The sequence below is a fragment of the Emydura macquarii genome, unplaced genomic scaffold, assembly GCF_026122565.2.
Source record: "Emydura macquarii macquarii isolate MOO-44397 ecotype Brisbane River unplaced genomic scaffold, CSIRO-AGI_Emac_v2 contig_746, whole genome shotgun sequence".
Lineage (NCBI taxonomy): Eukaryota > Metazoa > Chordata > Testudines > Chelidae > Emydura > Emydura macquarii.
In genome coordinates, this window is record NW_027130883.1 from 419762 (window position 1) to 447410 (window position 27649).

Below are 27649 nucleotides of genomic sequence, written 5' to 3' on the forward strand. Positions count from 1 at the left end.
TCTCTCTCTCTTTCTCCCCCTCCTCCCCCAGCTTGGCAGCTGCAATGCCTGCTGGGAGCTGTAGTCTCCTCGCCATTATTATCTGTGGGTCCTCTGAGTACACTGCCCCTCCCCCAGACTCCATGCCCCATGGTGCCCTGAGGCCAGTGGTGCTGCAGTGCCTGCTGGGAGTTGTAGTCTTTTCATTCCCTCGAGGCTCGCTCCTGCGGGAAGAGAGGCGCTGGGACCGCCTATCCCAGCATGCATGATGTCTCGCCGAGTGGAGCAATGCCTTCTGGGAGCTGAAGTTTTCTCCCCTTCCTGCAGGCCCGAGAGGACTACAACTCCCATGGTGCATTGCAGAACGGATCTCGCCCCATGGACTCCAATCCCCATGATGCAACGGAGCCTCTCCCTCGGCTTGGTAGCAGCAATGCCTGCCGGGAGCTATAGTTCCCGCCATGCTGCGCTCCTCCCCGTCCGGACTCCATCCCCCATGGTGCCCCGCGGCCAGGCTGGGCTGGGCTTGGGACCGCAGTGCCTGCTGGGGGCTGTAGTCTCCGCCCCGCGGTGGCCAATGGGCGGCGCCCCTGCTCGGACTCCATCCCCCAGGGTGCCCCGCGGCCGGGCCGGGCTGTTATTGCGGCGGCCCCGCCCCCCGGGCCAGGCCCCCTCCCAGCGGTTAAAGATGGCGGCGGCGGCGGCGGCTGCGGCGGGCGGCGGCGGCTCCGCCTGGGCCCGGGGCCGCTTCCCCGGGCGGCCGGGCGGGGGCCGCCCCCTGCCCCGGGCCGGGCTGCGCACCCGGCTGCCCCTGCGCGGCGGGGCCGGCGGGGACGGGCCCGGCCTGGGGGACCCGGCGCTGCGGAGCCTCCTGGGCCTGGGCTGGAGCCTGCGCCGCCTGCGGGGCCTGCTGGGCGGGGGCAGCAGCGAGGAGGAGCCGGTGAGTGCGCGGAGGGGCCGGGCTGGATGTGGGGGGCGGCCGCCAGGAGCTGGGGGGAGAGGGGCCTGGGGTAGGGCTGCATGGGGGGAGCGGGGCCTTGGGGGTCGGACTGGGGGGGGCTGCATGGGGGGGGCTGGGCCTTGGGGGTCGGACTGGGGGGGGCTGCATGTGGGGAGCGGGGGGAGGGGCGGGATGGGGGGCTGTGACTTGCAGGAAGGTACTTGGGGGGGTTGAGGGGGGTAGGGGCTGGAGCTGGGGGCTAGGAACTTGGGGGGCTAGAGGCTGGGTTAGGCAGGGGTTGGGGGGCTGCCTGGTGGGGTGGAGGGAGAAGAACTGGTGTGAGGAGGTGGGGTGGCTGGAGCAGGGGGAGGGGATTGGTGGGGAATTTGAGTGGAGGGGTTGGGGGGTGAGGGTTGTGGGGCTTTGAGATAGGAGCGTGAGGGGGTGAGAACTGCTGGGGTCTGGGGGGAGATGAGCTAAGCTGGGGGCTGAAGAGCCTTGGGGTCGGAACTTGGGGGTGGGTGGGAGCTGGGGGGCCAGGGTGGAGAGGAGCTGAGGGGGTCTTATAGGAAGGGGGCTGGGGGGGATGATGGAGGGGAGCTTGTGGGGAGGGGGCTGGAGTGCAAGTTGTGGGGCATACTGGTGTGGTACATGGGCAGGCAGGAGAAGTTGGGGGATGTTATGGGGAGGGAGTGGTGCTCGGGGAGAGATTGCGGGGAGCCTGGGGGGCTGCTCTGTGGTGGGGGTGGGAGGTGAGGCCCCAGGCCTGGGGTGTGGGTGAGGTTGAGGTTGGGGGATGAGTGCTGGGACCCCAGGGCTATAGGGGGATTGAGCGGTTTGCAGGGGAAGTGGGAAGTGAAGGGAGAAGCTGGGGTGCTGGGAAAGCCTACAGAGACAGGAGCCGGGGCCCCAGGACTGGGGGTGTGTGGGGAATATTGAGGGGAGGAGATCAGAGAGGGGCTGTGGTTCTGGGGCTGGGAGACCTTATGGGGATGGGTCCCTGTGGAAGGGTATGGGGAGAGAGGGGCAGTTAGGGGTTGGAGGACTCGGGGGGGCTGGGAGCTGAGTTGGGAGGGGCCCCTGTGTGGGACTGGGACAGTGTTGGGGTTTTGGTCTGGGGGAGGCATTGCTGCCTATGGGACTGCGGAGTTGTGAGGCGCAGCCCCCCAGCATGTAGAGGGGTTTGTCTATGTGATTGGAGGTGGCACCTGTCTGGGAGGGGCCCATTCTGTGTGCCCCCTGCCCAAACAGCTCTGCTGGGCTGGGGTCTGGCAGACGGGGGTCGCTGGGGAGGGCACAGGGGGCATGTGCAGTGCCCGGCTCACCCTGGCTGGCTCATCCCGGCTCTCCCTGGCTCTGGGCTTGGCTCATCACAGCTTTTCTGTGTCCTCCTCCTGAACCAGAGTTTGGCTTCAGAGTGTGGGCGGCGACTGGCAGTGCCGCCCCAGCAGCTTCCAGGCCTGTCCTGGCCATGGTGCAACTCGGAGCCCTCCCCGCGCCCTCTGGGGGCGGAAAGTTGCTGTGAACTGTTGGCATCTGCCCGGGAACCAAATTTGGTTTCTCACCTGCCTCCTCCTCACTGCTTGGGTCCCTCTTTGCGGGCACAGATAGACTGTCTCCCCCCTTCATCCCTCTCTGGCCAGGCCTGCGTGCAGTGCAGTGGGGGGTGGGGGGTTCCCCTGCACTGGGGGACCCCTGTGAACGGCTAGCTGGCTTGTGCTGCTGTGGGTAGCGGCCGGCAAGGTGTGAAGTCGCCGCACTGGCTGCTCCCTCCCTGCCCTGCTCCAGGAGTGAGGCTGAGTCTTTGGCGCAGGCATTCCTACCCCTTGTTGTCATGCCCTGTGCTCCTCCTGCCTGGCATGGGCAGGCTGTCCCTGTGGTCACGCCGGCTGGCACCGGAAGTGCAGACCTGTGACGCTGGTGCTGGGTTTAGCTCTGAGCTGGCCTCCCCTGCAGCGCAGTGTCGAGAGCCCCCTGACCACAGTCTTGGTGCATGGGGTGGCAGCGGCATTGGCGAATCAGGATTTGGGCCCCCGGATTAGGGAACAGGCAGCACTGGGGAGACGGTGTGGCCTAGCGGATGGCGTGCTGGCACTCTGGAGACCTGGGGTTCAGCCCCAGCTCTGCCACTGGCCTGATCCCCCTCCATGCCTTGGTTTCCCTATCTGTCTAAGGGGCGTGATGCCCCTGGCCTCTTTGGAAAGCAGTTGAGGTTTACAGATGGAAAGGTGGGGCTGTCCTAGTGCGTAGGGGTCCTGGTCCCGGACAGGCCCCTCTGCGCTAGATGCTGCACACATCAGTCTCTGCCCCAGAGGCTGAGCTGTCACTCCCATGGGCCGGGGAACTTGCCCTTCATGTTTTGAAAGGAAAGCTCTTTGTCTCACCTGGTCACAGGACTCCGGGAGCACAGCCTTGGTGAGAGGCGCCAGCCCTGCTGGAGTGGGCAGTGTTTGGGGCTGAGGCCAGCCCTGGCAAGGGCAGCCAGCTGGCATGGGTCCTGTGGGACTGGATCAGTCTGCCCTCCGGATCGTCTGTCTCCTATTAGTATAGGGAAGCCGTGTGCCCTGCGGGTGACCCTGGTCCATATGCCCTCAGGCTGCCCAGTGGTGGGTGCCCATGGACAGGGCAGTGCTGCTGTCTTCTGCAGGGGGTGTAGACAGATGAGACCCCGACTCGCGGGGGGGCTGCAGAGTCCAGTAAAGGTGCTTGAGATAAGGTCAGTGCAGACCTGGGGCCAGATCAGAGGTGGTGCCCCCTAGAGGGGAAAGGTCCCACGACCCAGTCCGTGCCCTGGGGCCCACTCAGTTGGTGCCCCGTTCCCTGCTCCTGCTATTTCCCGGCTCCATTTCACTGCAGCTCTGCCAGCGTGAGGTCGCTGACTCCCTGATCTTGCCAGGGATTCTTCATGGGGCATGAGGAGTTGGGCGCCAATCTCCAGCCCTCCCAGCAGAGGGGGCTGTTGCTGTTTGCACCCGGGGCAGAGTTACATGTGTACCAGCGGGTGGCGTTGTCCTGGCTCCCGCCTCCAGGAGTGTGCCTAGCGGTAGCTTGGCCTTCCTCTCCTGCTGCCCAGTGAAACGCTGGGTGTACACGCAGCTCTGTGCCCAGGCTGACCTCCGGCCAGCCCCGGCTCTTCCCAGCGCAGAGGTGAATATCGCCTCCTCCAGGTGCCTGACGCCCCCAGCGCTGGCCGCTGCTTGGAGGGGCATCTGCGGAGGGAGAGTCTGGTGGCGTGAGCCTGCAAAGCCCTGCACGCTTGTGGGCGTGCACCCAGCAGCTCCCATGCATGCCGCGTGGCCTTGAACTAGGAAAGCAGCTGGTCGCGAAGCGTCCGCGATGGAGGCACAGCACCGCCTGACTGGCAGAGAGGAGGGGCAGTGCCATGCACGGTTTGCACCACGACGCCACTTTTAGCCTCTTACTGTAGTTAACTGCTGGGGCCAGTTGAGCCAAAGTGTATTACGCAGGGACGGCTCATCCGGTGCTGAGGTGCGGCTCCCTCTGGGGTGGGGCAGCTGTGGAACAGTCTCTCAGTGACAGCTTGCCTCTGCTGAGATGCAGCTGTTTCTGGGGTGAGGTAGCTGGGCATGGCTGCATGATGATAAAGCACTTGTGTCTTGTGCGTCTGCCACGCTCCTGTCTGAGGGCAGTGGCATGTCAGTGCTGTGTGGCGTTGTATGCGGCTGTTTCCCAGCTGCCCTGTCCCAGAGGTGGCTGCATATCAATGCTGGATGAATGCAATCTGATCCCCAGCCTCCATGTGTGACATTGGTTGGCTGCTATGTCTCTCTGCCTCAGTTTCCCCCGTACACTGGGGCAGGTGCTCCCCTCGCTGTGGCTTGCATGCTGGTTGGGGCATGGCTGTCTCTTGGGCATCTGGGGGACCCTGATTGTGCCCGAGGCTGTGTCTCCGTGTGCGGCAAGGAAGCTGGGCGGCCCCGCATGGTGCAGCAGGAAGCCTGAGAGCCAGTTACTTTGTGGTTAGTGCTGGCTCGTTCCCTGAAGCTCCTGGGGTTCCCCTGCGCACCCCATCTGGAGACTGTGGGGGGGGGGGCCCTGGGTACAGTCCTGCTGAGAATGGATGAGGAGCCTGCCCCACCTGGCAGCTCAGGGGTGTCCATGTCCTTGTGATGGGGAGCTGCCCAGAGTAGGTCTGTGTAGCATGGGGTTGGGTGGAGCCTTTTTGCTGGGCGGGGTCTAGGGAATGTCATTGGGGCCATACATGGGGGGGGGTGGGTGGGCGGGAGGAATCTGGAGGCATGGTGTTGCTTGGAATAGGTCCGTGTGGCATGTGGGGTGGAGCCTGGGGTGGTGGGTGGGACTTGTGCTGGGGGGCAGAGCACTGGGGTACAGGCTGGTGCCCTCCATCTAACCACAGCCCTTCTGTTCTCCCCCCACAGGAAGAGTTCCTGGGCTTCCCTCCCGATGAGCCTGTCTCCCAGAGTTCCCTGCGTGCTGCCCTGCGCTCCCAGAGAGGTGAGAGCATCGGCCGGCCCGGCCCCACGGGGATGCCTCCTAGATCCAGCGCTGGGGAAATGTCAGCCCTGGCGTCCCAACGTCCCGTACCTCCTGCCCCCCCGTCACGTCTCCTGCTCTGTGGTTCTCCACGGGGACGTTGGGGTTCCCCAGCTGCCTCGGCTTAGCACTGCTGCACCGGGGCCTGGCTTGGCCGTCTCCAGCGGCAACCACCTCCCTCCCACGGGGGTCAGCTTGCAGGGCCTATCTGATTCTCTGAAGCCGTTGACAAATGGGGTCTGCCGGTGAAGGGCCTTGGATGAGGCTCTGATCCTGTTATAATGACTCAAACCTGGATGCTTCCCTTCTCCCTGGATGCGGTGGGGGTGCTCGGGGCAGGAAATCTAACAGGCAGGCCCCGCGGGGGGCTCTCGCTGGGCACACCAGGGCACGGTTGATCCTGAACTGCCACTCGCCCCTCTGCCGCCAAGCGAATCGACTCGCCGCTGACTTCCCAGCCGCTCTCCCGCCTTGTCCCTGCACCTTGGCCGCGCGAGGCCTGGTGTGATCGCGGCTCTTGTGCCGGTAGATCAGCGGCGCTGGGGGGAGTGAATCTTGACTAAGGCGTCGGCTACACTAGAGTTCACAGCGGCAGCTCCCTGAGTAGCCGCTCTAAGCTGCCGGCCGGGGGAGCGCTCTGCTGTCTGCTTCACTCCTCCAGCCCATGGGAACCACGGTAGCTTAGTGGGCGGGAGACTCTCCCCTGCCGACACAGGGCTGTCTGCGTCGGCGCTTGTGTCGGTGTAACGTACGTCGCTCGGGGGTGATTTGGTGACCTAAGTGATGCTGACGTAAGCTGTAGTGTAGACACGGCTTAAAGCTTCCCCCACCTGCCACCTGTAGCCTCGTTACGCCAGCCGTACTTGCCCGCTCAGGAAGGGCGATTGCTGCGTCGTCTTCCCCATCTAACAGCATCCCCTCTGGGGTCAAGCTGCCAGCTTTTCCTGGCAGAGTTAAAGTGAGACAACTTGCATCCCCACTGAGAACGTGCTTCTCTTCTGCCGGCCACTGCTTGGCCGTGCCAGCTTCCTGCAATGCCCAGGGGCGCCTGGTCAGGGCGAGGGCCCCTCCTGGTGGATGCCAGTGCAGCCCCAGCCGGGGAATCCGGGATTCTCTTCGTCCAGCACCACCAGCCCCTGCCAGCTGTGGCTTCCCGGCTGTCCGTCCCGTTTCCCCTGGGGAAAGAAAAGGGGGCAGGGGGGGGGGCGCTGGGAGGAGGGACACGGGACAGGCTGGGGCTCTGCTGCTGATTCCCAGCATCACCCCAGGCAGGTCACTGCATCTCACTGGGCCTCACTTTCCCTATTTGTAAAATGGGGATAATCTGCCCCTGGCGGCTGTTGAGGCTGTGAGCTCTTTGGGGCAGGACCTGTCTCTGCTGTGTGTCTGGGCAGCACCTGGCATGCTGAGGGGACCCCACTCTAACAGATATGGGGGTGTCTGTGAGTTGAGGGGCCCTGGCATGACTGGGGCTCCAGTCTCACTAGCTCAGGTCACACAGCATCCCCCAGTGTTAAGCTGGGCCATAGTTGAGGTGGATGTTTGCTGTGTCCCCCCCCAGCGGTGGGGGGGCATGACGCCTGCTAACATCCCTTGCTAGCTGGGTCGGCAGGCGTGCGGTGACGCCGCGGGCAGGGTCCTGAGTCCTGGATGCCAAGATCACCCCCCTCCCCTCTCGTTGCAGGCACATTGCCCCAGGCCAGTGGCAGGAAGAAGAGGGACGCGGCCCTGCCCGCCGCCCCCTCCAAATCGCCAGCCAAGCCGCGGAAGGGCGAGGCCCAGCGGGAGCGCATGGTCAAGGCCCTGGCCGAGCTGCTCCAGAGATCCAGGCCCCCGCCGGCCAGGCCAAGCCCATCCCCAGGCGCCAGCCCCAACCAAGTGACCAGGACGCCACCCGAACAGGCCGAGCCAGACCCAGGGCCCTCTGAGGCCGTGTCCCCTTCCTTCTCCCCCAGCAGCCCCCCCAGGGGGCAGAGCCACGACTCTACGGCGTCCCACCGGCCGCGGGGCCGCCCCCGGGGCTCCTTCAAGAAGAAGCCGGGAGCCCCTCGGCAGGGCGCCAAGGCTCCCGGCGCTGCCCCGGCGCCCCCCAGGAAGAGCCAGCAGCCGGCCCAGTCTACCGGCTTGAGTGCCGGGGCGAAGGGCCCTGGGCGGGGGCGGCAGAAACTGCCTCTGCTGCTCAAGTTCGTCTCCAAAGCCAAGCGGCTGAAGTCAGGGCGGGTGGCGCTGACTGGTGCCCGGCTGAAGCCCCCAGCGGACAGGAAGCCGGGTGGCCAGAGGAGGAAGAGTGACCCACTGAGGAGGAAGGATGCTTCGGCTGGAGGCTCCCCTGGCCCCCCTGCATCTCCCCCGCCTCCCACTTCCCCTCCCCCTCCGGAGCAGCCCCCCAACGAGGGGCTGGCCAAGCTGGCCTCTCCTGCCCAAGCCCGGTGGAAGCGGCGGAGGCGGGCGCGGCAGCTGGCCAGGGCCAAGGGCACTGGGGAGGAGAGGCCGGTGTCCCCCCCACGCCCACCCCAAGTGGAGGAGGCAGCGGTGCCCCTGGCCTCCATTGCCCAGTCCACGCGGGCGCAGTGTCTGAAGCGGGGACGGGGCCGCCCGCCCCTCACCCCCAGCCAGCGGGCCGAGCGCGTGGCAGCTGCCCAGCGGGAAGGGGCCGGGGGGTTGGGCGAGGAGCCCCCCGGGCACAAGCCCACCTTCCTGAAGAACATCCGCCAGTTCATCATGCCCGTGGTCAGTGCCCGCTCCTGCCGCCTCATCCGCCCTCCCCGGCGCTTCATCGACGAGCCCCCCCGGCGGGCACCCCGGGCCAAGGCCCCTGAAACTGGGGTGCCACCCCCCGTGGAGCCCCCGGCCCCGCCGCCGGTCCCCAGCCCGGAGGGGGCACCTACGCAACCCCCCGCTCGCCTGCCGGGGACCCCTCCCCGCTCTCCTCACCCCCCGCCTCCCCTGGCCTCTCGCCCCCTGCCTCCCCACTCCCCACCCTCCCCGGCAAGCGGCGCTCCATCCTGCGGGAGCCCACCTTCCGCTGGACCTCGCTCAGCACCCCAGCCCCTTCGTCCCCCGAGGCGGGCAAGCCCCTCTTCCGGTTGCCCCCCGAGGAGTCCCCCCTCTTCTCGCCTGGCCCCCTCCCTGCTGGCCAGCCGCACCCTGCTCCCTCGCCACCGGCCAGACGCCCCCCACTGCTCCGGGCGCCTCAGTTCACCCCCAGCGAAGCCCATCTGAAGATCTACGAGTCACTGACGGTGCAGGCCGAGGAGCCGGAGCCCGTGTGCCCCGGCGAGGCAGGGAAGGAGCCTCCCCCGTCCCCCATGCCCCGGCCAGAGCCCCCTGTCCCGCACTACGAGCCGGTGGTGACCCGCAGTGGCAAGCGGCTGCTGGGCCGCACCAACCACCTGACCCTGCCCCTCTTCGGGGAATCCCCCTCTGCTCCCCTGGACACGGAGCTGATCAAGATGGAGGATGTGGATACGCCGGGCGTGGTGCGCAAGGTGGCCATCCGCCGCGTGGCCTCGCTGGCCGGCCGTGAGGCCGAGGGGGAGGAGGGCTCCGGGCTCGAGGCCGAGAAGCCAGGAGCTGTGGCACCTGCCCGGGAGGGGGCGGCGCTGGCCGCGCAGCCGGCCCAGCTGTCGGGCATGGACAAAGTGTACAGCCTGCTGACCCGCGCCAAGGTGCAACTCTTCAAGATCGACCAGCAGCAGCTTCTCAAACTGGCCCCGGTAAGAGATGGAGATCCCTATCCTGGGCGGGAGGGGGGGGGGGGGGGCTGTGCATGCTGACCCAACAGGACTCCTGGGTTCTCGTCCCCGCTCTAGGAGACTTAGCTCCCAGCTTCCCTGCTGTAACCCCCTAGATCCCACTCCTGTCTCAGATCTGGGGGCAGAACCCAGGAGTCCTGGGTCCCCTGCCCCATCTTAACCCCAACCCACCACCCCCCAGAGCCAGGGAAAGGGGGTGGATTCCTGTAGCTCTGGCCTCTCTGTCACAGCCACCTCTGTGTCTGTCTCCCACCTGCAGCCATTACCTAGTGTCAAATCCGAGGAGAGTGCGGAGGCTGCGGCAGGGGAGGCCGTGCCGGACCCTGGCAGTGCGGACCGGAGCGAGGCCAGGAAGTTGGTACGCTGGGCCAGGAGCTGGATTTTGCGGGAGGGGAGGACTCGGTGCAGAGACGATGGGGGAACACAATGGTGGGGGGGGGGGGGGGAGAGGGCTGTCTCTGCCGCTGGTGCTCACCCTGTCCGTGTCCCTGCAGGGCCAGGAGTCCCCGGTGCAGGGTCCCCGGATCAAGCACGTGTGTCGGCATGCCGCGGTGGCACTGGGCCAGTCGCGTGCCATGGTGCCCGAGGACGTGCCCCGCCTGAGCGCCCTGCCCCTGCGTGAGCGGGAGGAGATTGCCGCCTCCCCAGCTGCCGAGGGTGAGTACGGAGGCGGTGCCCGCTGCTCCAGGGGATGCAGTGCCCGGGAGGGAGACCCCGGGTGACTTTCCCCTCGCCATCAATGCTGGCCTTGGGGTGGCACCGGGGGCGCTGTGCCATGGAGATGGGCTCAGTAGGGAGTGCTGGGGGGTAGATTGGGAGGGCTCGGAAGGGGCGCTGCGGTATGGGGCGCCCTCTTGCAGGGGGCCTCGTGCCACACAGGATGGGGCAGGGAGACTCGATGTGGGGGCGCCCCACGGTAACCCTGTCGCGTCCCCTGCAGAGACCTCCTCAGCCTCCGAGAGTGAGGGCGGGCCGGTGCGGCGGGGGAAGGCGGAGTCAGCAGTGGTGAAGGCCCCGCCCCCTGTGCGCCGCCCTGCCCCCCACCACCCGGGCAAGAAGAACCGCATGACGCGCTGTGGCAAGTGCAAGGGCTGTCTGAAGCTGCAGGACTGCGGGACGTGCGTCAACTGCCTGGACAAGCCCAAGTTCGGGGGACCCAACACCAAGAAACAGTGCTGTGTGTGAGTGCCCCCCGGGGCTGGGCTCAGGGCGCCTGGTGGCTAGCTGGCTCCAGGAGGGGAGGGGAGTCTAGTGGTTAGAGTAGCAGGGGCTGGGAACCAGGACCCCTGGGTTCTCCCCCTGCCTGTGCCCTTGTGTGGCTTAAGGGCAACGCCTGGCTGGACGGCTGCCCCCAAGGCCCTGCATGAGTGCCCTCCCTCTCGCTAGTTCCCCTCTGAATCGCAAGTGATGGATGAGCCCCCTCTGCCCCCCATGCGTGTGGCTGCCCCCCTGTGTCCCTCCCGCTCCCGGGGCAGGTCTCTGCATTCAGGCCCCTGCGCTCTGACCGGCTGTCTCTGCCCTGGCAGGTACCGCAAGTGCGATAAGATTGAGGCACGCAAGATGGAACGGCTCTCCAAGAAAGGTGAGGCCAGCACTGCCGGAGCCTGGCCGGGGGGCTAGAGCAGGGGGGCCTGGGAGCCGGAGCCTGGCCTGGCCGGGGGCTAGAGCAGGGGGGCCTGGGAGCCGGAGCCTGGCCGGGGGCTAGAGCAGGGGGGCCTGGGAGCCGGAGCCTGGCCTAGAGGGGGCTAGAGCAGGGGGGCCTGGGAGCCGGGGCCTGGCCGGGAGGCTAGAGCAGGGGGGCCTGGGAGCCGGAGCCTGGCCGGGGGGCTAGAGCAGGGGGGCCTGGGAGCCGGAGCCTGGCCGGGGGGCTAGAGCAGGGGGGCCTGGGAGCCGGAGCCTGGCCGGGGGGCTAGAGCAGGGGGGCTGGGAGCCAGGGCTCCTGGCTTCTCTCTCCGGCTCTGCCAGTGACTTGCTGAGTGACCTTTAGGCAGGCCCCAGGTGCTGTGTGCCACACGTCCCCCCCCCCGAAACTGAGCACAGCAAGCGGGGGATGGGGGGTTTGTGCCGTATGGGGAGTTGGGGCGTCTTCTCTCCCCGTCTGCTCTCACTGGGGCCCACACCTCACCATGCTACAGGAAAATCACCATGGCGGAGCCTGGTGGGCGCTCTCCGCTGGCTACTGCTCCCCCACACCCCCGCTGCTCTGAGCTACATGTTACAAGGACCGTGAGAGACACCCCCCCCACAGCACAGCGCCCCTAGCGCCGCCCTGGGGTATCGGGGCCAGCAGTGAGAGGGGAGATCGCTCTCTCCTGAGCAGGACCCCCTCCCTTCGCTGCATTGTCCCTCACTGAGACCCCTGCCCCATGGCAACCCTCTTGAAAATCTCTGGGGCGCTCCGCTCTGACCACTGGAGCGGGGAGTCTGGGGGAGCAGCCTACATCCCCTGCCCCAGCTGTGGGCGTGATGTGAATCTAGAAGCCGGCCTTGCAGAACTCCTGGGTTCAGTGGACGTTGGTGCAGGGCGGGGTTCGAACGGAGCCGCTGCTCGCTGCCACTCGCTGCCTCTCGCTGCCTCCTTGCTAGGTCACTAGTGTCTGAACGTGTTTCGTGGCGAGGAGCTGCTCCCTTTCGGGAGCGGCGCCCCCCACTCTGCATCGATCCAATCTCCCCTCCCCCCGCCAGCTCCTTTTCCCCAGCCCTGTCTGTGAAACACTCAGCAGTTGTAAGCAGCAAGGGTTACGGTGGTGTCATCATTAGACTCCAGAGTTAACACTACGATGATTGCAGGGTGGTGGTTAGGGCTCTGGGTTACCATGGCCCGAGTTGCCATGCTGTTGTCGTTCAGTTTTAATGGAGTTGTTAAGGTGCAGGGTGAGCTCGAGAACAAGACTGCTGCGTGTGGCCAGTAGGGTTCAGAGTTAACATGGCTGCAAGGTTGATGTGTTAACTCTGGACCTTAATGACAACACAATGTTGCAGTTAATGTGCCTGCCTTAAGGTTCTGAGTGAACTTGCCGGCAAGGTTGGTACATGCATGGCCAGGAAGGGAAGAGGTTAATGTGGCAGCCAAGCGGGCATGTACGCAAGTGATAGGGGTCAGTGAGCACGTCGATGAGGTTGCCACAAATGGTCACTAGGGTTCAGAGTGAACGTGTGACAAGGTTGGTGCTGATCAGGGTTGGTGAGGCTGCAAGGTTGGCATCTGTGGAGTTGTTAGGGTTCAGAGTGAACGTGATGAAGTTGGTGACTGTGTGTTGCCAGCAGGAGATGGGGTTAACACAGTGATGAGGTAGGTGGGCACGTGCTCATTAGGGACCAGAGTCAACGCGGTGCTGAGATTGGCGTGCACATGTTGCCTTGAAGGGACGGGATTAATGTGGTGGCGAGGCTTGCGTGTGTGGTCATTAGGGACCAGAGTGAACATGGCAGCGAGGTTGGTGCCGTGCAGTCAGTAGGGTTCAGAGAGTGGGAGTCCTCAACTGGCCGTCCCCAGGCTCCTTACAGCTGTTGAGTACCACGATGGTGCCATAGAAAGTGGGGTGGGGGCCACCTGCCTCACACAGCCCCTGTGGGAAAAGGCCCTGGGTGCTGCCAGTCAAGGGCTGAGACCTTGTGGCACTGCTGGGCCCGTGTCCTCGCTGGGGCGTGAGAAATGCCCAGCAGGGGGATGGGGGGGTGGATTTAAACATCCAGAGCCGGGAAATGGACTGGGGTGAAACCCACTGGTGGGTGTTGGCTCCCAGCTCGTGCAGGCGGCATGGCCTAGTGGATACAGCTCTGGGCTGGGACCCATGGGAAATCTGCCTTGTCCCCAGCTCTGCCACTGGCCTGCTGGGGGGAGTGGGCAAGTTGCAGCATTGCCCCGTGCCTCAGTTTCCCCACCTGTGCTATGGGGATAACCCCCCTTTGTCTCTGTGTGGCAGCTGCCCTGCTGAAGGGGCAGGGTCTATGGGTCCTGCACCCCACCCGTGCTGCCATTGGTAGTTCAGCCCCCTCCCCAGTCTGCACCTGCCCTGTAGCTGAGGAGGGAAACTGACCCGGCCCGGCCGCCCCATCCTTTGTCCTCCCCGCCCAGAGCCGGCCCCGGGGGCTGAGCCAGTCAGCCAGTCTGTCCCCAGCCAGCCGGGAGCTGCTAGCACGGCCTGCAGTGCTGGGGGGCAGGAGGTGACCCCAACAGGTATCTGGGGGGCGGCTGGGGGGCACATAGGCTGGGCTGGGGCCAGTGGGGTGACGGGGGTCCCATCCCCTTGGGGGAGGGGAAGTTGTTCCCAGTGGTTGTATGTACATGGGGGGGGAGGGGAGGGAGCCATTGTGCTCTGTGGCTGGGTGTGTGAATGGGGCGGAGGAGGGGCGCCGAGGGTGTGTGAATGGGGGAGGGGAGCCCTGGGGGTGTGTGAATGGGGCGGGGGAGGGCAGCTTGTTGCACCCACTGGCACTGTGCTGGGAGCCAGGACTCCTGGGTTCTGTCCCTGCCCGCTCTCTGCCCTCCGCGTTGCAGGCTCCTGGGGCGGCCCCTCCGTACAGCGCCTGGGGTCAGTGTTGGGGGGGAGGGTCTGTGCAGAGCCCAGTGGGGTGGGGGTTGGTCTCTGGGCACCCTCTAAATGCCCCGACCAGTGAGGTGGCAGCGCCCCGGCTGACCCCAGCCCAGTGTATCCAATGGGGGGGGTATCTGGGGAGGTGGGGGCAGGCATGAGGGGTCGCCTTGGCTGGCGGTGGGTGCTGTGGGCAGCCGGCAGTGGGGCAGGTCAGGAGTGGACATGGTGCTCGGTGGGGTGGACGGGTCTGTGCCCCACTGAGAGGAACAGGGCTGGGGGGCTGGCTGGGCTCCAGCAGGCAGGAACTGAGGGGGCCTGCTGCAGCGTGGCTGCAAACCAGTGTCTCTCGGCAGACGGGGCGGTGGTGGGGCCACGGTGTCAGCCGCCTGCAGGTTGCACTGCGCCGTGGGGCTGGCAGCGCCGCGGGCCCATGTCTTAGTGATTCTCGGCCGCCCACAGGTCATGGGGCTGTGAGGCTGGCATGCCAGGGGCCCAGCGGTGCCGTGGGCCCGGGGTCAAGCTGTCGCTCGGCCGCCCTGCAGGTCGCGCGGTGGTGGGGCCGGCGGTGCCGTGGGCCCAGGTTCTCACTGTGGCTCGGCCCCCCTGCAGGTCGCGCGGTGGTGGGGCCGGCGGTGCCGTGGGCCCAGGTTCTCACTGTGGCTCGGCCCCCCTGCAGGTCGCGCGGTGGTGGGGCCGGCGGTGCCGTGGGCCCAGGTTCTCACTCGGAGGTCGCGCGGTGGGAGCCGGTGTCGCAGTGGGACTCGGAGGACTCGCAGGAGGAGTTCCCGGTGCCCTGGGAGCTGACGCTGGGGGCGACGGAGACGGCGGAGCAGGAGGCGCTGCTGCAGCGCAAGTCGGCCCGGCGCTGCGTCAAGCAGAGACCCTCCTACGACATCTTTGAGTCCACGGACGACTCGGACGCCGAGCTGCGGCCTGGCGCCACCACGCCCCGCAGGAAGCCCTCCCGTGACTCGGGTGAGCTGCCCCGGGCCTGCTCCGCTGGGACCGGCCCGCCGGCATCGGGGCGGGCTCCCCTCTCCCTGTGCCAGGTTGCCGGCTCCCCTGGGCTGGCTCCCCCCACCCGTGCATGGGGGTCCCAGCCCCAGGCTCCCCTCCCGGGGTGCGGAGGGGCCAGGACCTGGGGGAGCTGCTGGCCCTCTAACAGTCTCTCTCCCTGCCCTAGATCTGCTCCCCATGGAGGCAGAGGAGCAGAGCAGGCCGCGGAGGACGCCGCTGCAGCCTGTTGTGCAGCTGAAGGCCAGGAGGAGGCTGGAGAAGGTGAGGTGCCCCTGGGCACAGAGTGGGCGCTGACTGGGGCACAATCGCCTCCCCCAGCCCTCAAAGGACCCAGCCCCAGGGCAGAGGGAGAGGAGCCTGCATGGGGCCCTGGGGTCCCAGCCAGTCACTGGCGGGTGGGTGGGCAGGCGTCTGCCAGGGCTGCGACCCCCACACTTGTTGCATCCAGGCCACACGTGGCTGGCACTGGCTAGTGCCGTGGGAGGGGAGATGGCGGGGAGGGCGTGAGGCTCCGTGTCCCATTCCCTGCCCCCGAGCCAGCCTGTGCCCGGCCCTGAGGCTGGATTGGAGCCGGCGCCCCATAGAGGGTGAAGGTTCCCTGACTCCCTGCTCCGCCCCCCCAGGATTCTCTCTCCTCCGGCTCCTTCCCTCCCTTCCCCAACGGCTGGAACGGGAAGCAGAAATCCACCGACGGGATCCACCGGCTGCGCGTCGACTTCAAGGTGAGGGGGGCAGCTGCTGGCGGGCACTCCTTAGCCCCGATGGGGCAGTCTCCGTGCCCAGCTTGGCACCGCTGCGGGAGGTCGGCCCTGGCTCACTGGTTCAGAGCAGGCTCCCGGCCCCTTCCCTCAGTTGTCTGGAGGGTTACCACGCCCTGGCCCTCCAAGCGGGTGTGCTCAATAGTTGCTTCTTGCCTAGTGCCCACACTTGGGGTGGGCGGGGCCCTTGTCACCCTTGCCCTCTACCTGAGCAGTGCCACTGAACCATGGGGTTGGCATAGGGGGCTCTGGCCAGAATCGCCAGCCTGTGTCCCACGGTCTGACGCTCCCCACCTGTGATCGCGTGGGGTGGGCGGGTACAGAGGGGGGCAGCCCCAGCCCTCAGACACAGCCTGAGTCGCTCTCTGCTGCCCCAGCCAGCCGTCTCTGGGGCAGGGTGGGGGGGGGCTCAGCCCTGGCCCAGCTCTGGGCGCTCACAGCCGTGGGGCGGGGACCTGTCTTGCAGGAGGACTGTGACCTGGAGAACGTGTGGCTGATGGGCGGGCTCAGCGTCCTGACCTCCGTGCCCGTCACCGCCCAGCTCGTGTGCCTGCTCTGCGCCAGCAAGGGCTTCCACGAGGTGAGCGTGTGGGGACCCCGGACGCCGGGGTTCTCTCTGGGCTCGAGGAGGTGGGGGGGAGTGGGGTCTGGTGGGTAAAGCAAGGGGGTCTGGGAGCCAGGACTCCTGGGTTCTATCCCGGCTCTGGGCGGAAGCATCTCATTGGGCCCCTTCCCTCCCCAGCTGGTGTTCTGCCAGGTCTGCTGCGACCCCTTCCACGTCTTCTGCCTGGAGGAGGGCGAGCAGCCACTGCGGGAGCAGGAGGAGAATTGGTGCTGCCGGCGCTGCAAGTTCTGCCACGTCTGCGGGCGCAAGAACAAGGTCTCCAAGGTAGGTGCCCTGGTGGGGGGCTTCCTTCCAGCCAGCCCTAGCCTGTGCCCCAAGGCGCCACTAGGGAGCGCTGTGGGGCAGGGGCAGGGGGGGGGCCTCTCCCTTGGCAGTCAGGGCTGCCCCGATGCCCCAGAGTTGGCCCCGTGCGCTGTACACCCACCATCCGACAGTCCCTCGCCGCCAAAAGCCAGGCTGTGAACCCCGGTGTCCGGGCCGCCCCTGAAATCACCCCCGTTGGCAGCGCGATGGGGGCTCTGCCCAAACCGGGTATCCAGCAAGGCCGGGCACTTGGCGACTCCTGCACCCCGTCCCAGAGGAGCCGGGGCTCGGCACCAGGCAAGTAGCCCGTGGTGGACCAGTCCCTGCACCCCACCCCAGAGGTGGCTGCATCTCAGTCCTGTCCCTCCAGTTAGCGTGGCCGGGCCGTGGCCTCTGGCTGCCAAGGGGTAGGCTCGGGGCGGAGGGGGGCGCGTCCGTCCGTCTGTCTGTCTCACACTTCTCCCCGCTCGTTTCTGCCCCGTCACAGCAACTGCTGGAGTGCGAGCGCTGCCGCAACTGCTACCACCCGGCCTGCCTGGGCCCCAACTACCCCAGCAGGCCCACCCGCAAGAAGAAGGGCTGGGTGAGCGCTGGGGCGGGGCGGGGGGTGGGAGGGGTCTGTCCTGGGATCGGCAGGGGTCAGGGTTGGGGGGGGTTCCTGCCCCCTCTCTAACGCTCCTGTCTTGGCTCTGCTGGCTCCCCAGATCTGCTCCGCCTGTATCCGCTGCAAGAGCTGTGGGGCTGCCCCAGGGAAGAACTGGGACGCGGAGTGGTCCCACGACTCCAGCCTCTGCCCCCCCTGCTCCCTGCTCTACGAGAAAGGTGTGTGGGGCGGCAATAGCGGGGACTGGCTGGCTCGGGGCGGGGTGGGGAATGGGGCGCGGGGCCTGTTCCCTCTGGGGGTGCCGGCTCCATGGGCTGCACTCACCCGCTCTGCCCCCCAGGTAACTACTGCCCCATCTGCTTGCACTGTTACGAGGACAACGACTACGAGAGCAAGATGATGCAGTGCGCCAAGTGTGAGCACTGGGTTCACGCCAAGTGCGAGGGGCTCTCAGGTCAGTCTGTGCTGGTGGGCCCAGTGCCCCCTAGCGCCCCCCTGGGGCAGGGCAGGGCCCTGCTCCCTGCCGCACGGCGCTCCCAGTGTGTCCCCCAGTCCCCTTTCGCTTGGGGCTGCCATCTAAGCCCTGGCCCCCAGGTGGGGCTGGCTGCCCCTGACCGGCTCCGCTCTCCCCAGACGAGGGCTACGAGATCCTGTCCAACCTGCCGGAGAGCGTGGTCTACACCTGCCGGCCCTGCTCGGGCAGCGACAAAGCCAAGTGGCGGGACGTCCTCAGCTCGGAGCTACGCAAGGGCCTGCGCAACGTGCTTCAGGGGCTGCTGGCCTCCCAGCACGCCGGGCCCCTGCTGCAGTGTGCTCAGGTATGGCTCCCTGCGCCCCAGAGAGAACCCAGGCATCCGGGTTCCCAGCCCCTCCTGCTCTAACCCAGCAGACCTCACTCCCCTCCCAGCGCCAGGGAGAGAACCCAGGTGTCCTGGCTCCCAGCCCTCTCTTCCCCCGTTAGTCTGTGTTGTGGTGATACTGGCTGGCAGCTGCTGGCGGGGGGGGGGGGGTCTCTGGCTGTGCCGGGGGGTCAGTTCGAGCTTCCAGCCCCTGCTCTGGGCACAGTGGAACACACAGGTTGGGGGGAGGGAAGAGATGGTGGGGGGAGCAGGCCCTTCTCCCCAAGTGACCCATGGCTGTCTGGGGCACTGACCCCTGTCTCCCCCCAGTGCTGCCCGGATGATGGCGTGAAGGTGCACCGGCGCCCCTGCGACCTGCGCACCGTCAGCAGGCTCTTTGAGCAGGGCCTCTACGGCTCCGTGGTGAGAGGGGGCGGGAGCCCTAGGGACAGGAGGGGGGAGGCCCAGAGAGTGGTGGCTGGGGGGCGGGAGGTGTGGAGGGGGGGCAGGGCAGGGCGGGGAGTAGGCCCTGCCCCCACTGTCGGTCTCCCCCAGCACGGGTTCAGCGAGGACGTGGTGGCCATCTTGCTGCGGCACCTGGAGCAGAGCCAGAGCCCCGAGGAGGAGCAGGGCGGCCCCTCCGCCAAGGCGCTGTACATCGAGGTACCGCGGGCACGGCACACCGAGCGTGGGGAGTGGGAGGGGATCCCCTCGGGCCCCCTCGGTGTGGCTGGGGAGGGGAGGGGGGGGACCGGCGGTGGGCGGGGCCCGAGGCGGGCGGGGCCCTGTGGGGGTGGTGGGCTCTCCCAGGTGCCCCCGTGCAGCCCCCACCGCTCCACTGTCTCCCGCAGCTCATGGCGCGCTCGTTCAGCTGGTTCAACGCAGAGGATGCCAAGCGCTGGCAGCGGCCCAGCTGCCTCCCCAAGTGAGTACCGGGGGGGCGGGCGGGCGGCGGGGACGCTGGGTGGGTCAGGGGCCCTGGCTCCCCCGTCCTCACACTGTCCCTCTGCCCCCCCCCCAGCGGCATGCTGCCCGACGCTGTGTTGCCCCCCTCCTCCGACCACATGTACGCACAATGGCGCCGGCCCGAGGAGCCCGGCGCCACTGAGAACGGCCAGCTGGCGCCCGGAGACACGGGCACCGGTGAGTACGGGGGGAGGGCCTAGGAGCAGGACTCCTGGGTTCTGTCCTGGGCTCTGGGAGGGGAGTGAGACCCTGGCCGTCGGGGTCGCCCGGCCCGCACAGCTCTCATCCCCTCTCCCTGCAGGTGGGCAGGACCCGGCCGCGCCGGCAAAGCAGGGCCTGGGCGGTGGCCCGGAGGACAAGCGGCAGTGTGCCCTGTGCCTCCAGCACGGGGACGCGCCCTCCAAGGTAAGGCCTGGCTGCAGCAGGGACCGTGCTGGGGGCAGGGAGCTGTCAGCTGCAGAATGTGGGGTGATCCGGGAGGAGAGGGGGGCTCGGTCCCCAGCTCTGGGAAGGGAGGGGGGGTCCAGTGGTGAGAGCAGGGCTGGGCGCCAGGACTCCTGGGTTCTGTCCCAGGTTGCTGCTGGAGTTTGTGCTCTTGGCTGGTGATGCTGATCCTGATCCTGTCCCGCACCCCCAGGACGCGGGGCGGCTCCTGTATATCGGCCAGAACGAGTGGACCCACGTCAACTGCGCCGTCTGGTCGGCCGAGGTCTTTGAGGAGAATGACGGGTCCCTCAAGAACGTGCACGCTGCCGTGGCGCGGGGCCGCCAGATGGTGAGGGGGCGTGTCCCGGCAGGTGGTTTGACTGAGGGGATGGGGCTGAGGCCTGGGGGCAGGGCCTGTCTGCCAGTGGAGGGTGGGGCCTGTCTGCCAGTGGATGGTGGGGCTGCGGCTTGGTGGGCGGGGCCTGTCTTCCAGTGAGAGGTGGGGCAGGATGGGTCTGAGTGGTGGTGGAAATGCCTTCTGTCTGCCAGTGGGTGGAGTCTGTCCCCATCTGACTGAAGGGGTGGGGCTGAGGCCTGGGGGCGGGGCCGAGCCGTGGGGCTGCCCCGTCTCACGCCCGCTCTGCCCCCAGCGCTGCGAGCACTGCCAGCGCACCGGGGCCACCGTGGGCTGCTGCCTGTCGGCCTGTCTCAGCAACTACCACTTCATGTGCGCCCGCCTGCGCCGCTGCACCTTCCAGGACGACAAGAAGGTTTTCTGCCAGAAGCACACGGACCTGCTGGACGGGACGGTGAGGGGCCGCGCCGGGGGCGTGTGGGGCAGCCGCAGGGATGGGCCCAGCTGCTGGCTGGGGGATGTGGGGGGTGGCATGAGCCGGGGGAGGATGGGGAACGGGCCCTGGGGCTAGGCCATGACCTCAGCTGGAGATCGGGGGCTGGGGCTCTGTGGTGCATTGCGGGGTCCCCATGGCCAGGCTGTCCCTGGCAGGAGGTCACTGCTAAGCCACGCTGACCCCAGACAAGGGGGGCAGGGCCAGGGGGTTCAGCCTAGTGCTGACACCCCCCCACCCCTCCAGGAGATCGTCACCGAGGATGGGTTTGCGGTGCTGCGCCGGGTGTACGTGGACTTCGAGGGCATCAGCTTCAAGAGGAAATTTATGGTTGGCCTCGAACCCGACACCGTCAACATGATGATCGGTGAGTGCGGAGGGGGGGCTCCCCTCTAGGGGGTGCTGGCTTCTTCCAGAGCAGGGACTGGCTGCTTGGGGGGGAGCAATTGGGCACAAGGACCTCTTCCCTCTAGGGGGCGCCGGCATATCTCTAGAGCAGGGGATTGCCTGGCTTGGGGGGCAGGGAATGGGGCACGGGGCTCTCTCCTTTAGGGGTCTGGGCTCACCCCATCTCTGGTTTTAGGCTCCATCAGGATTGACAGCCTGGGGTTGCTGACGGACCTGTCTGAGTGCGAGGGCCGCCTCTTCCCCGTTGGCTACCAGTGAGTACCCTGCCCCGGCGTGGGGCCTGCCCCACTGGTCCCTGCCCTGGGGTCCCTGCTTGTGGGATTCTCCCCCATAGTTCCGCTCTGTGTTTGCTGTAGGGATAATCCCACCCCTTGTTTCTACCCTCCCAGCCCTCCCTTGGGGAGCTGAGCAGGCAGCTGGGGAGGGGCCGTTCTTCGGTTTGCGACGCGCTGGAGCAGCCGGACGGGGGGGTGGTGTCAGTCTGTCTGTCTAGCAGCGCGAGGGGAGGGCTGCAGAGGACACGCACGGTTCCCACCCAGCCCTGTGAGCCGACGGCGAGACCCGTTGGGCCGCGCGGGCATCCGGCCGCAGGCAGGGGAAGCTCCCACTGGCAGGATCCCTGCACTCGCTGGCTGCGCCCCGCTCAGCACTGGGGGGCGTGGGACGCTAGGCCCCGGGACCTCTTCAGAGTGCCGGGGGGTGCTGGCGTCCTGGCGCGGGGGGAGGAGATCCCGGCTCCTGCAGAGGGGTGCTTGTGGCTGGGCTCAGCGCGGGGGTTCCTGGAGAGACTCAGGCGTGTGCTGTCCAGGAGCTGAGATGGTCAAACGGGCTTGTCTGGTTCTGAGCGGTGCCGGGGGGCCCCCTCGGACTGCAGGGTCCCCAACCCCCCCCATGGCCCTGCTCTGACAGCTGTCATCAGAAGCCCCCTCCCTCCAGGTGCACCCGGCTGTACTGGAGCACGATGGACCCCCGGAGGCGCTGCTGGTACAAGTGCCGGATCCTGGAGTGCCGGCCCCGACCGAACCACGAGGAGCCAGACTCGCTGGGGGGGCAGGAGGAGAACCGGACCATTGCGCACAGCCCTGCGACAGGTGAGGGGCAGCGGGAGGGTTGACCCTGCTCGGGTTTGCGGGGCGGGGGGGACACTCTCCACCACTCAAGGGGGCGCTGTGGTCCCGACACAAGCCAGGCCAGTTGTGGGAAGGGGCTCCTGTCCCAGGGGGCCAGGCCTTCCTTGTCCTGCCTGGGAGCCGCCATCCTCCCACCCTGGCAGAGGATAAAAGAACCACTACTGCTGCAGCTAGGGGAGACTCCCTCCAGCTCAAAGTATGGTGTTATGCGCGGCTGTTCCCTAGCCGCCTCGCCCCAGAGGTGGCTGCATCTCAGCACCAGGTGAGCATCCCAGGGCTGTCTCCAGGGCCATGCAGTCGGCTCTTCATGCTTGGGCGGCTCCCCACATTAGCTGGCGCATGCTTTTGCTCCTGTTTCAGACGCTCACCTCGGGGACCTGCACCTCCCATGCGCAGCGCCTGCCGTGCTGGCACCGGAGCGCCACTCGCCTTCTCACAACCCGGGGCCCCTGCCTCCCCCAGAGCCGGCCGTCCCTGCTGCCTCCGTGCCCCGCTCCCTCTCCGGAGCTCGCATCAAAGTGCCCAGCTACTCACCCACGCGCCGACCCCTGGCCGGCATCTCCTCCCGCCCGTTGCCGTCGCCTGGTAAGTGCCCCGGCATGGCCGGGGACCAGCTGCCCAAGGGAGCAGGGAGGGAGAAGGACGTGCTCCTCATGGCCCGGCCTCTCAAAGGATTCTGGGAGGCAGGCGTCGTGGGCGAGGGTGTCGTGGCCCAGGGGATTCTGGGAGGTGCTGTGTGTGGTGGGGTGTTGTGGCCCAGAGGATTGTGGGATACATTCTGGGGGCTGTCTAGTCTGATCCTGCCTGGGAGGGGCTGGAGTGAGGAGTGCGGGATCCCCCCGCCGGTGCCCGCGTCTCACCCCCCTTCTCCCCCCTCCCCAGGCAGCACGTCGTCCATGGCCCACCACATCCTGACGGTGGGTGACCCGGACTTCACGCCACTGCGCCGCCCCCGGCGCCACAGCCCCCTTTCGCCGCGCCCGCCCCCCGCCGGCCCCTCTCGCCTCTGCACCCTGCCAGGACACGGCCGCTAGGCGCCACCTCTCTCAGGGCCGGGGCCGCTTCCCTAGGGAGCAGCCCCCAGCACCCCCCTACCTCAGCCGGGCCCAGCCTGTCCCTGGCCCACCCGCCTACCTCCCCGTCGGCGCCGCCCTCGCCCCCCGAGCTGGCCTTTGAGGAGCTCAATGTCTCGGACCTGGAGTTTGACGACAGCCTGCTGGACGAACCCTTCCAGGAGGGGGCGGAGGGCCGGGGGCCCTGCCCCTCGCCCGGCCTGCCCCTGGCCGCCCCCAGTGAGGACGAAGAGGAAGAGGAGGAGGAAGGGGCGGAGGGCGCCGGGCGGTACTTCCGCTTCCCCCGCACGGTGGTGACGCGGGAGCTGGACCTGGCGCCGTACCCGCTGGACCTGCCGCTGCCCCACATCGACCAGCTGGATGGAGTGGATGATGGGGAGGGCGAGGGGCGGGGTGCCAAGGGCAAGCGGGCGGAGCCGGGGGCGGAGCAGGGGCCAGCCGGCCCCGCCCCCCCGCCTGAGGATCTGCCCTCGGAAATCGTGGACTTCGTGCTGAAGAACCTGGGTGAAGGCAAGGCGCCGCCCGCCCCGGAGCCCAGCGTTAACGGCAGCGAGCCGGGCCCCGCGCCCGACCCCGGCCGTGCCTTGGGCTGGGTGCCGGGCAGCCCGGGCGTCCGGGTGCTGGGCCCCGAGGCGCCCGCCCCCCCCAAGCCCGGCTCCAAAGTCATCCTGGTCAACAAGCTGGGGCAGGTCTTCGTCAAGATGCAGGGTGGGGAGGAGGCGCCGGCGGGGGGCAGCCAGGAGGGGCCGGGCGCCCCCACCAAGCCGGGCCCGGCTCTGCCCCCGCAGCCCCCGGCTGGCCTGGGCACGGTGATCTTCCGGGCCGCGGCCCCACTGGGCGTGGCCAGGAGCCCGGTGCCCACCTGGACCATCCGGGCGCCGGTGCTCAGCATGGTGCCCATGGTGAATGTGCTGCGGCCGCCGGGCGCCAGGGGGCAGCTGGCCCTGGGCCCCTCGGCCCTGGTCACGCCCTCGCTGGGGCTGCCCCAGCCCTGCCTGCTGCAGCGCCTGGCCCTCAACTCGAACCTGCTCCACCTGCCTCCTGCCCCCTCGCCGCCCTCCCACCAGCCCCCCAGCGGCGCCAAGAGGGTCTCTGCTGTTGCCAGTGGGCCCCCCAAGAGGCCCAAGCTGGAGGAGGAGGAGCCGCCGCCGCCCCCCACGTCGCCAGCTGGTGCCCCCGAGAGCCAGAGCAGGAACGGCCTTGCCTGCCCCCCGCCGGGCCCCGGGTAAGTGTCTGCGCTCCCTGACCCACGGGGAGCAGTGCATTCTGGGACATGGGGAGCCCCAGCTGGTGTCAGCTCTGTGCCATGGGATGCTCCTTGCCCCAGCCCCGGGCTCCCCACAGCCCCCTGCAGCACTGCTGTGCCTCACTCCTGACCCCCTGCTCTGTCAGTGCCCCTCAGTCCCGACCCGCAGCCCCCATGGCCTGCCCCCTAAGTCCACTGCTGTGCTGGTGTTGCAGGCCCGGCCGTGTGCGCATGAAGACCCCCTCGGTGCGGAGCGTCCTGGAGCTGGCGGCGCTGAAGGAGCAGGTGGAGCTGAGCGATGGGGGCAGCATGGGGTGAGTGACAGCCCTGCCCCCCCCCCACTTCTCCCCCCCCCCCCCGGCTCCTCCGTCCTGGCCCACGGCCCAGCTGTGTTGAGCTCCCTCTGCCTGCCCCCTGCAGGTCGCCCACGGACCCCTCCCTGGCCCCGGAGTGCAGCCCTCGAGTGCCCGATCCCATCCTGGAGCCTCTGCCGGAGCCCACGTGGCAGCGCTACGCAGGTACCGGCCGTGCTGGCAGCCCCCTGGGCACAGGGGAGGGGGCGTCGGGGGGCACCAGATCCTGGGGAGTGGGGCGGGGCCGGGGTGTGCAGGGGCTGCAGGGCACCGTGCCACCAGGAGTAGGGTTGAGGGCCGGGGCACCCTGCTGCAGGGGCATTGAGGCCTGCCATGCCATCAGGGGGGCTTGGGGGGCACCGTGCTGCAGGGCTGGCTGGAGGGCACGGGGGGCTCCTGCTCCCAGCTCTGTCGGGCCTGCGATTGGCACAGGGCGCCCGTGGAGATGTGGGTTGGGACCAGCCCGCTGTGCCTGCCCCTCCCCATCCTCCCTCTCTACCCTCAGGGGAGCTCTCCAGCTCCGACGAGGATGCCCCGTTCCGTGAGGATAAGGAGAATGAGGCGCCGCCCAAGAGCCAGCCGCACCTGCGCTTTGAGATCAGCGCCGAGGATGGGCTCAGCGTGCAGGCGGACAGCATTGATGGTACGGGGCCTTTCCCTTGTAGGGCGGGCTGCTGGCCCCATCTGGGTGTGGGGGCATTGCAGGGAGTGAGGCATGGGCCATTCCCCTGTAGGGGCGCCAGGCAGCCCAGGGGCTCACGCGCTCTGCTCTCTCCCCAGGTGCCTGGAAGGCCGTGATTGAGAAGGTGCAGGAGGCACGAACCAACGCCCGCCTCAAGCACTTGTCGTTCGCTGGTTAGTGTGTGGGGAGCCCTGGCCTGGGGTCTAGGGGTTAGAGTGGGGGTGGGGCTGGGAGCCAGGATTCCTGGGTTCTTTCCTGGCTCTGGGAGGGAGTGGGGTGTAGGGGTTAGAGCGGGAGGGGGCTGGGAGCCAGGACTCCTGGGTTCTCTCCAGGCTCGGGGGGGGAGGGGCAGTAGCGGGGCTCATGGCTGGCCACTGACGCCTGTGGGGGCTCCCTCAGGCATGAACGGGGTGCGCCTGCTGGGCATGCACCACGACGCCGTCACCTTCCTGGTGGAGCAGCTGCACGGCGCCAAGTCCTGCCACAAGTACAAGTTCCGCTACCACCAGCACGAGGAGGAGGAGGAGACGCTGCCCCTGAACCCCAGCGGCTGCGCCCGTGCCGAGGTCTACGTCAGGTGGGGCGCGCCTCGGCTACGCACCCCCGCCAGCAGGGGGCGCTGGGTGTCCGGGACATCCTGGGGTCTCTCTGGGTGGGGTTAGGCTTGGTCTCGGGGGGAGGAGGGACGGGACACCCCGAATTGGGAATCCATCCTGGGGTAAGGATGCTGTTGGGGGCGGGGCTAGGGACCTGGGGCATGGGTGGGTCAGAGGCTGTGAGGTGCGGGATGGGGGTGGCTATGGGGGGGGGGGCTTAATGGTGCTTTAATTCTCCGCCCCCCATCCCAGGAAATGCACCTTCGACATGTTCAACTTCCTGGCGTCCCAGCACCGCACGCTGCCCGAGGGGGGCGCCTACGAGGAGGAGGAAGATGAGGTGCAGCTGAAATCCACCAGGTAATGGGTGCGGGGAGCCAGGACTCCTGGGTTCCCTCCCTGCTCTGGGAGGAGGGGAGTGGGGCTGGTGAGTTAGAGCCGGGGGGCCTGGGAGCCGGGATGCCTGGGTTCTGTGCCCGGCCATGGGGCGCCTGGGCGGCGGGCAGGCTCGGCTCTGACCCACTCCATGCCCTGCTCTCTCCCCAGACGCGCCACCAGCCTGGAGCTGCCCATGGCCATGCGCTTCCGCCACCTCAAGAGAACCTCCAAGGAGGCTGTGGGCGTGTACAGGTAACGGCCCCGCCCCTTCCAGCACCCCTCAGCCAATCCTGGGGCCTGGCCCATGGTGTGTGAGGGGGGGCGGGGCAGAAAGGGGCACCTGGCTCCAGCTGGCATCTCCTGCTCACCCTGCGCTCGCTCGGCTAGTGATGCCTGGCCCCCGCCCCATCTGCTGCCCCGATCCCGGGTCAGACAGCGCTGACCCCGTGTCACCTCCCCCCCAGGTCGGCCATCCACGGGCGGGGGCTCTTCTGCAAACGCACCATCGACGCGGGCGAGATGGTCATCGAGTACTCGGGCATCGTCATCCGCTCGGTGCTGACCGACAAGCGGGAGAAGTACTACGATAGCAAGGTGCGGGGCTCGGCCGTGGGGGGGGGCTCGGCTGTGGGGGGGAGCAGGGGACTTGGAGAGGGCTGGGTGGGACAGGTGGTGCGATCCATGGGCTTGGGGGAGCAGGGAGGGGGCTGCTGATTGGGGGTCTGTGGGTTGGGTGCAGGTGGCCGGGGGGGGGGGGGAGGCAGGAGCAGCTGTGGGGCACCCCGTGATCCCCCCCCGCCTCCCCCAGGGCATCGGCTGCTACATGTTCCGCATCGACGACTTCGACGTGGTGGACGCCACGATGCACGGCAACGCCGCCCGCTTCATCAACCACTCGTGCGAGCCCAACTGCTACTCGCGCGTCATCCACGTGGAGGGGCAGAAGCACATCGTCATCTTCGCCCTGCGGCGCATCTTCCGCGGCGAGGAGCTGACCTACGACTACAAGTTCCCCATCGAGGACGCCGGCTCCAAGCTGCCCTGCAACTGCGGGGCCAAGCGCTGCCGCCGCTTCCTCAACTAGCCCCGCCGGGGTCTCCTGGCTTCCTGCTACCTCCCCCCCCCCCCCACTTCCAGCCCCAGGCACTGGGCTTGCGGGGAGGGGGGCAGGGGGAGGAAGCTCAGCCCAGCTGTTCGACGCCCCCAGGCGCTGGCCTGGCTTGGGGAGGGAGGGCCCCTAGCGTCTGTGCTGGGGGCCAGGGTCCCGTGCCCCAGACTCCTCTGCTGTGATTTCTTCCCCTCGTGGCTCCTGCCCCCCTATTGCCCTCCTTCCCCCGGGGGGAAACAAGACTTGACATGGGGCAGGCCCCTTTGGGAACAGGGTCTCGCCCCGTTTTTCAGAGCCCTCCACTTTGGCCGGGCTGTCGGGGCTCACCCCAGAGCAGGGGTGCGCAATCACTCCCCCAATCTGCACTATCAGAGGCACGAGGGGGGGGGGGTGAGTTTGCCCAGCCCCTGCCTCCTGAATCTGGGCTTCCGGCTCCAGGCGGGGGGGGGCTGCTTTCCTTTTTGTATGGGGAGGGTGTGGGGGGGTCAGGGTGGGGCCCCCTGCAGCCCCCCCCACGGGCCACCCTGCTCTGTAGATATTTGTACAGATGTTTCTAAACCTG

At 67.9% G+C, this 27649-nt stretch overlaps 1 protein-coding gene across 1 annotated transcript; it reads left to right on the plus strand.

Moving 5' to 3' along the window:
• The first annotated feature begins 674 nt into the window (after positions 1 to 674).
• KMT2B (lysine methyltransferase 2B) lies at positions 675 to 27484 on the plus strand. Its single transcript, XM_067542890.1, is given in 40 exon segments — positions 675 to 919; positions 5320 to 5395; positions 7119 to 8330; positions 8333 to 9150; positions 9449 to 9547; positions 9684 to 9846; positions 10130 to 10370; positions 10716 to 10771; positions 14270 to 14292; positions 14456 to 14702; positions 14911 to 15005; positions 15368 to 15466; positions 15969 to 16082; positions 16245 to 16391; positions 16918 to 17013; positions 17135 to 17252; positions 17375 to 17488; positions 17668 to 17852; positions 18204 to 18296; positions 18429 to 18536; positions 18725 to 18798; positions 18895 to 19016; positions 19141 to 19244; positions 19477 to 19614; positions 19916 to 20074; positions 20360 to 20480; positions 20697 to 20775; positions 21458 to 21612; positions 22012 to 22236; positions 22534 to 22638; positions 22641 to 23949; positions 24186 to 24284; positions 24391 to 24488; positions 24829 to 24966; positions 25104 to 25178; positions 25405 to 25582; positions 25854 to 25961; positions 26148 to 26231; positions 26444 to 26573; positions 26788 to 27484. Coding segments are annotated over 38 exon segments (7698 nt in total). The 5' UTR covers positions 675 to 919; positions 5320 to 5395; positions 7119 to 7225; the 3' UTR covers positions 27064 to 27484.
• The last annotated feature ends 165 nt before the right edge of the window (positions 27485 to 27649 follow it).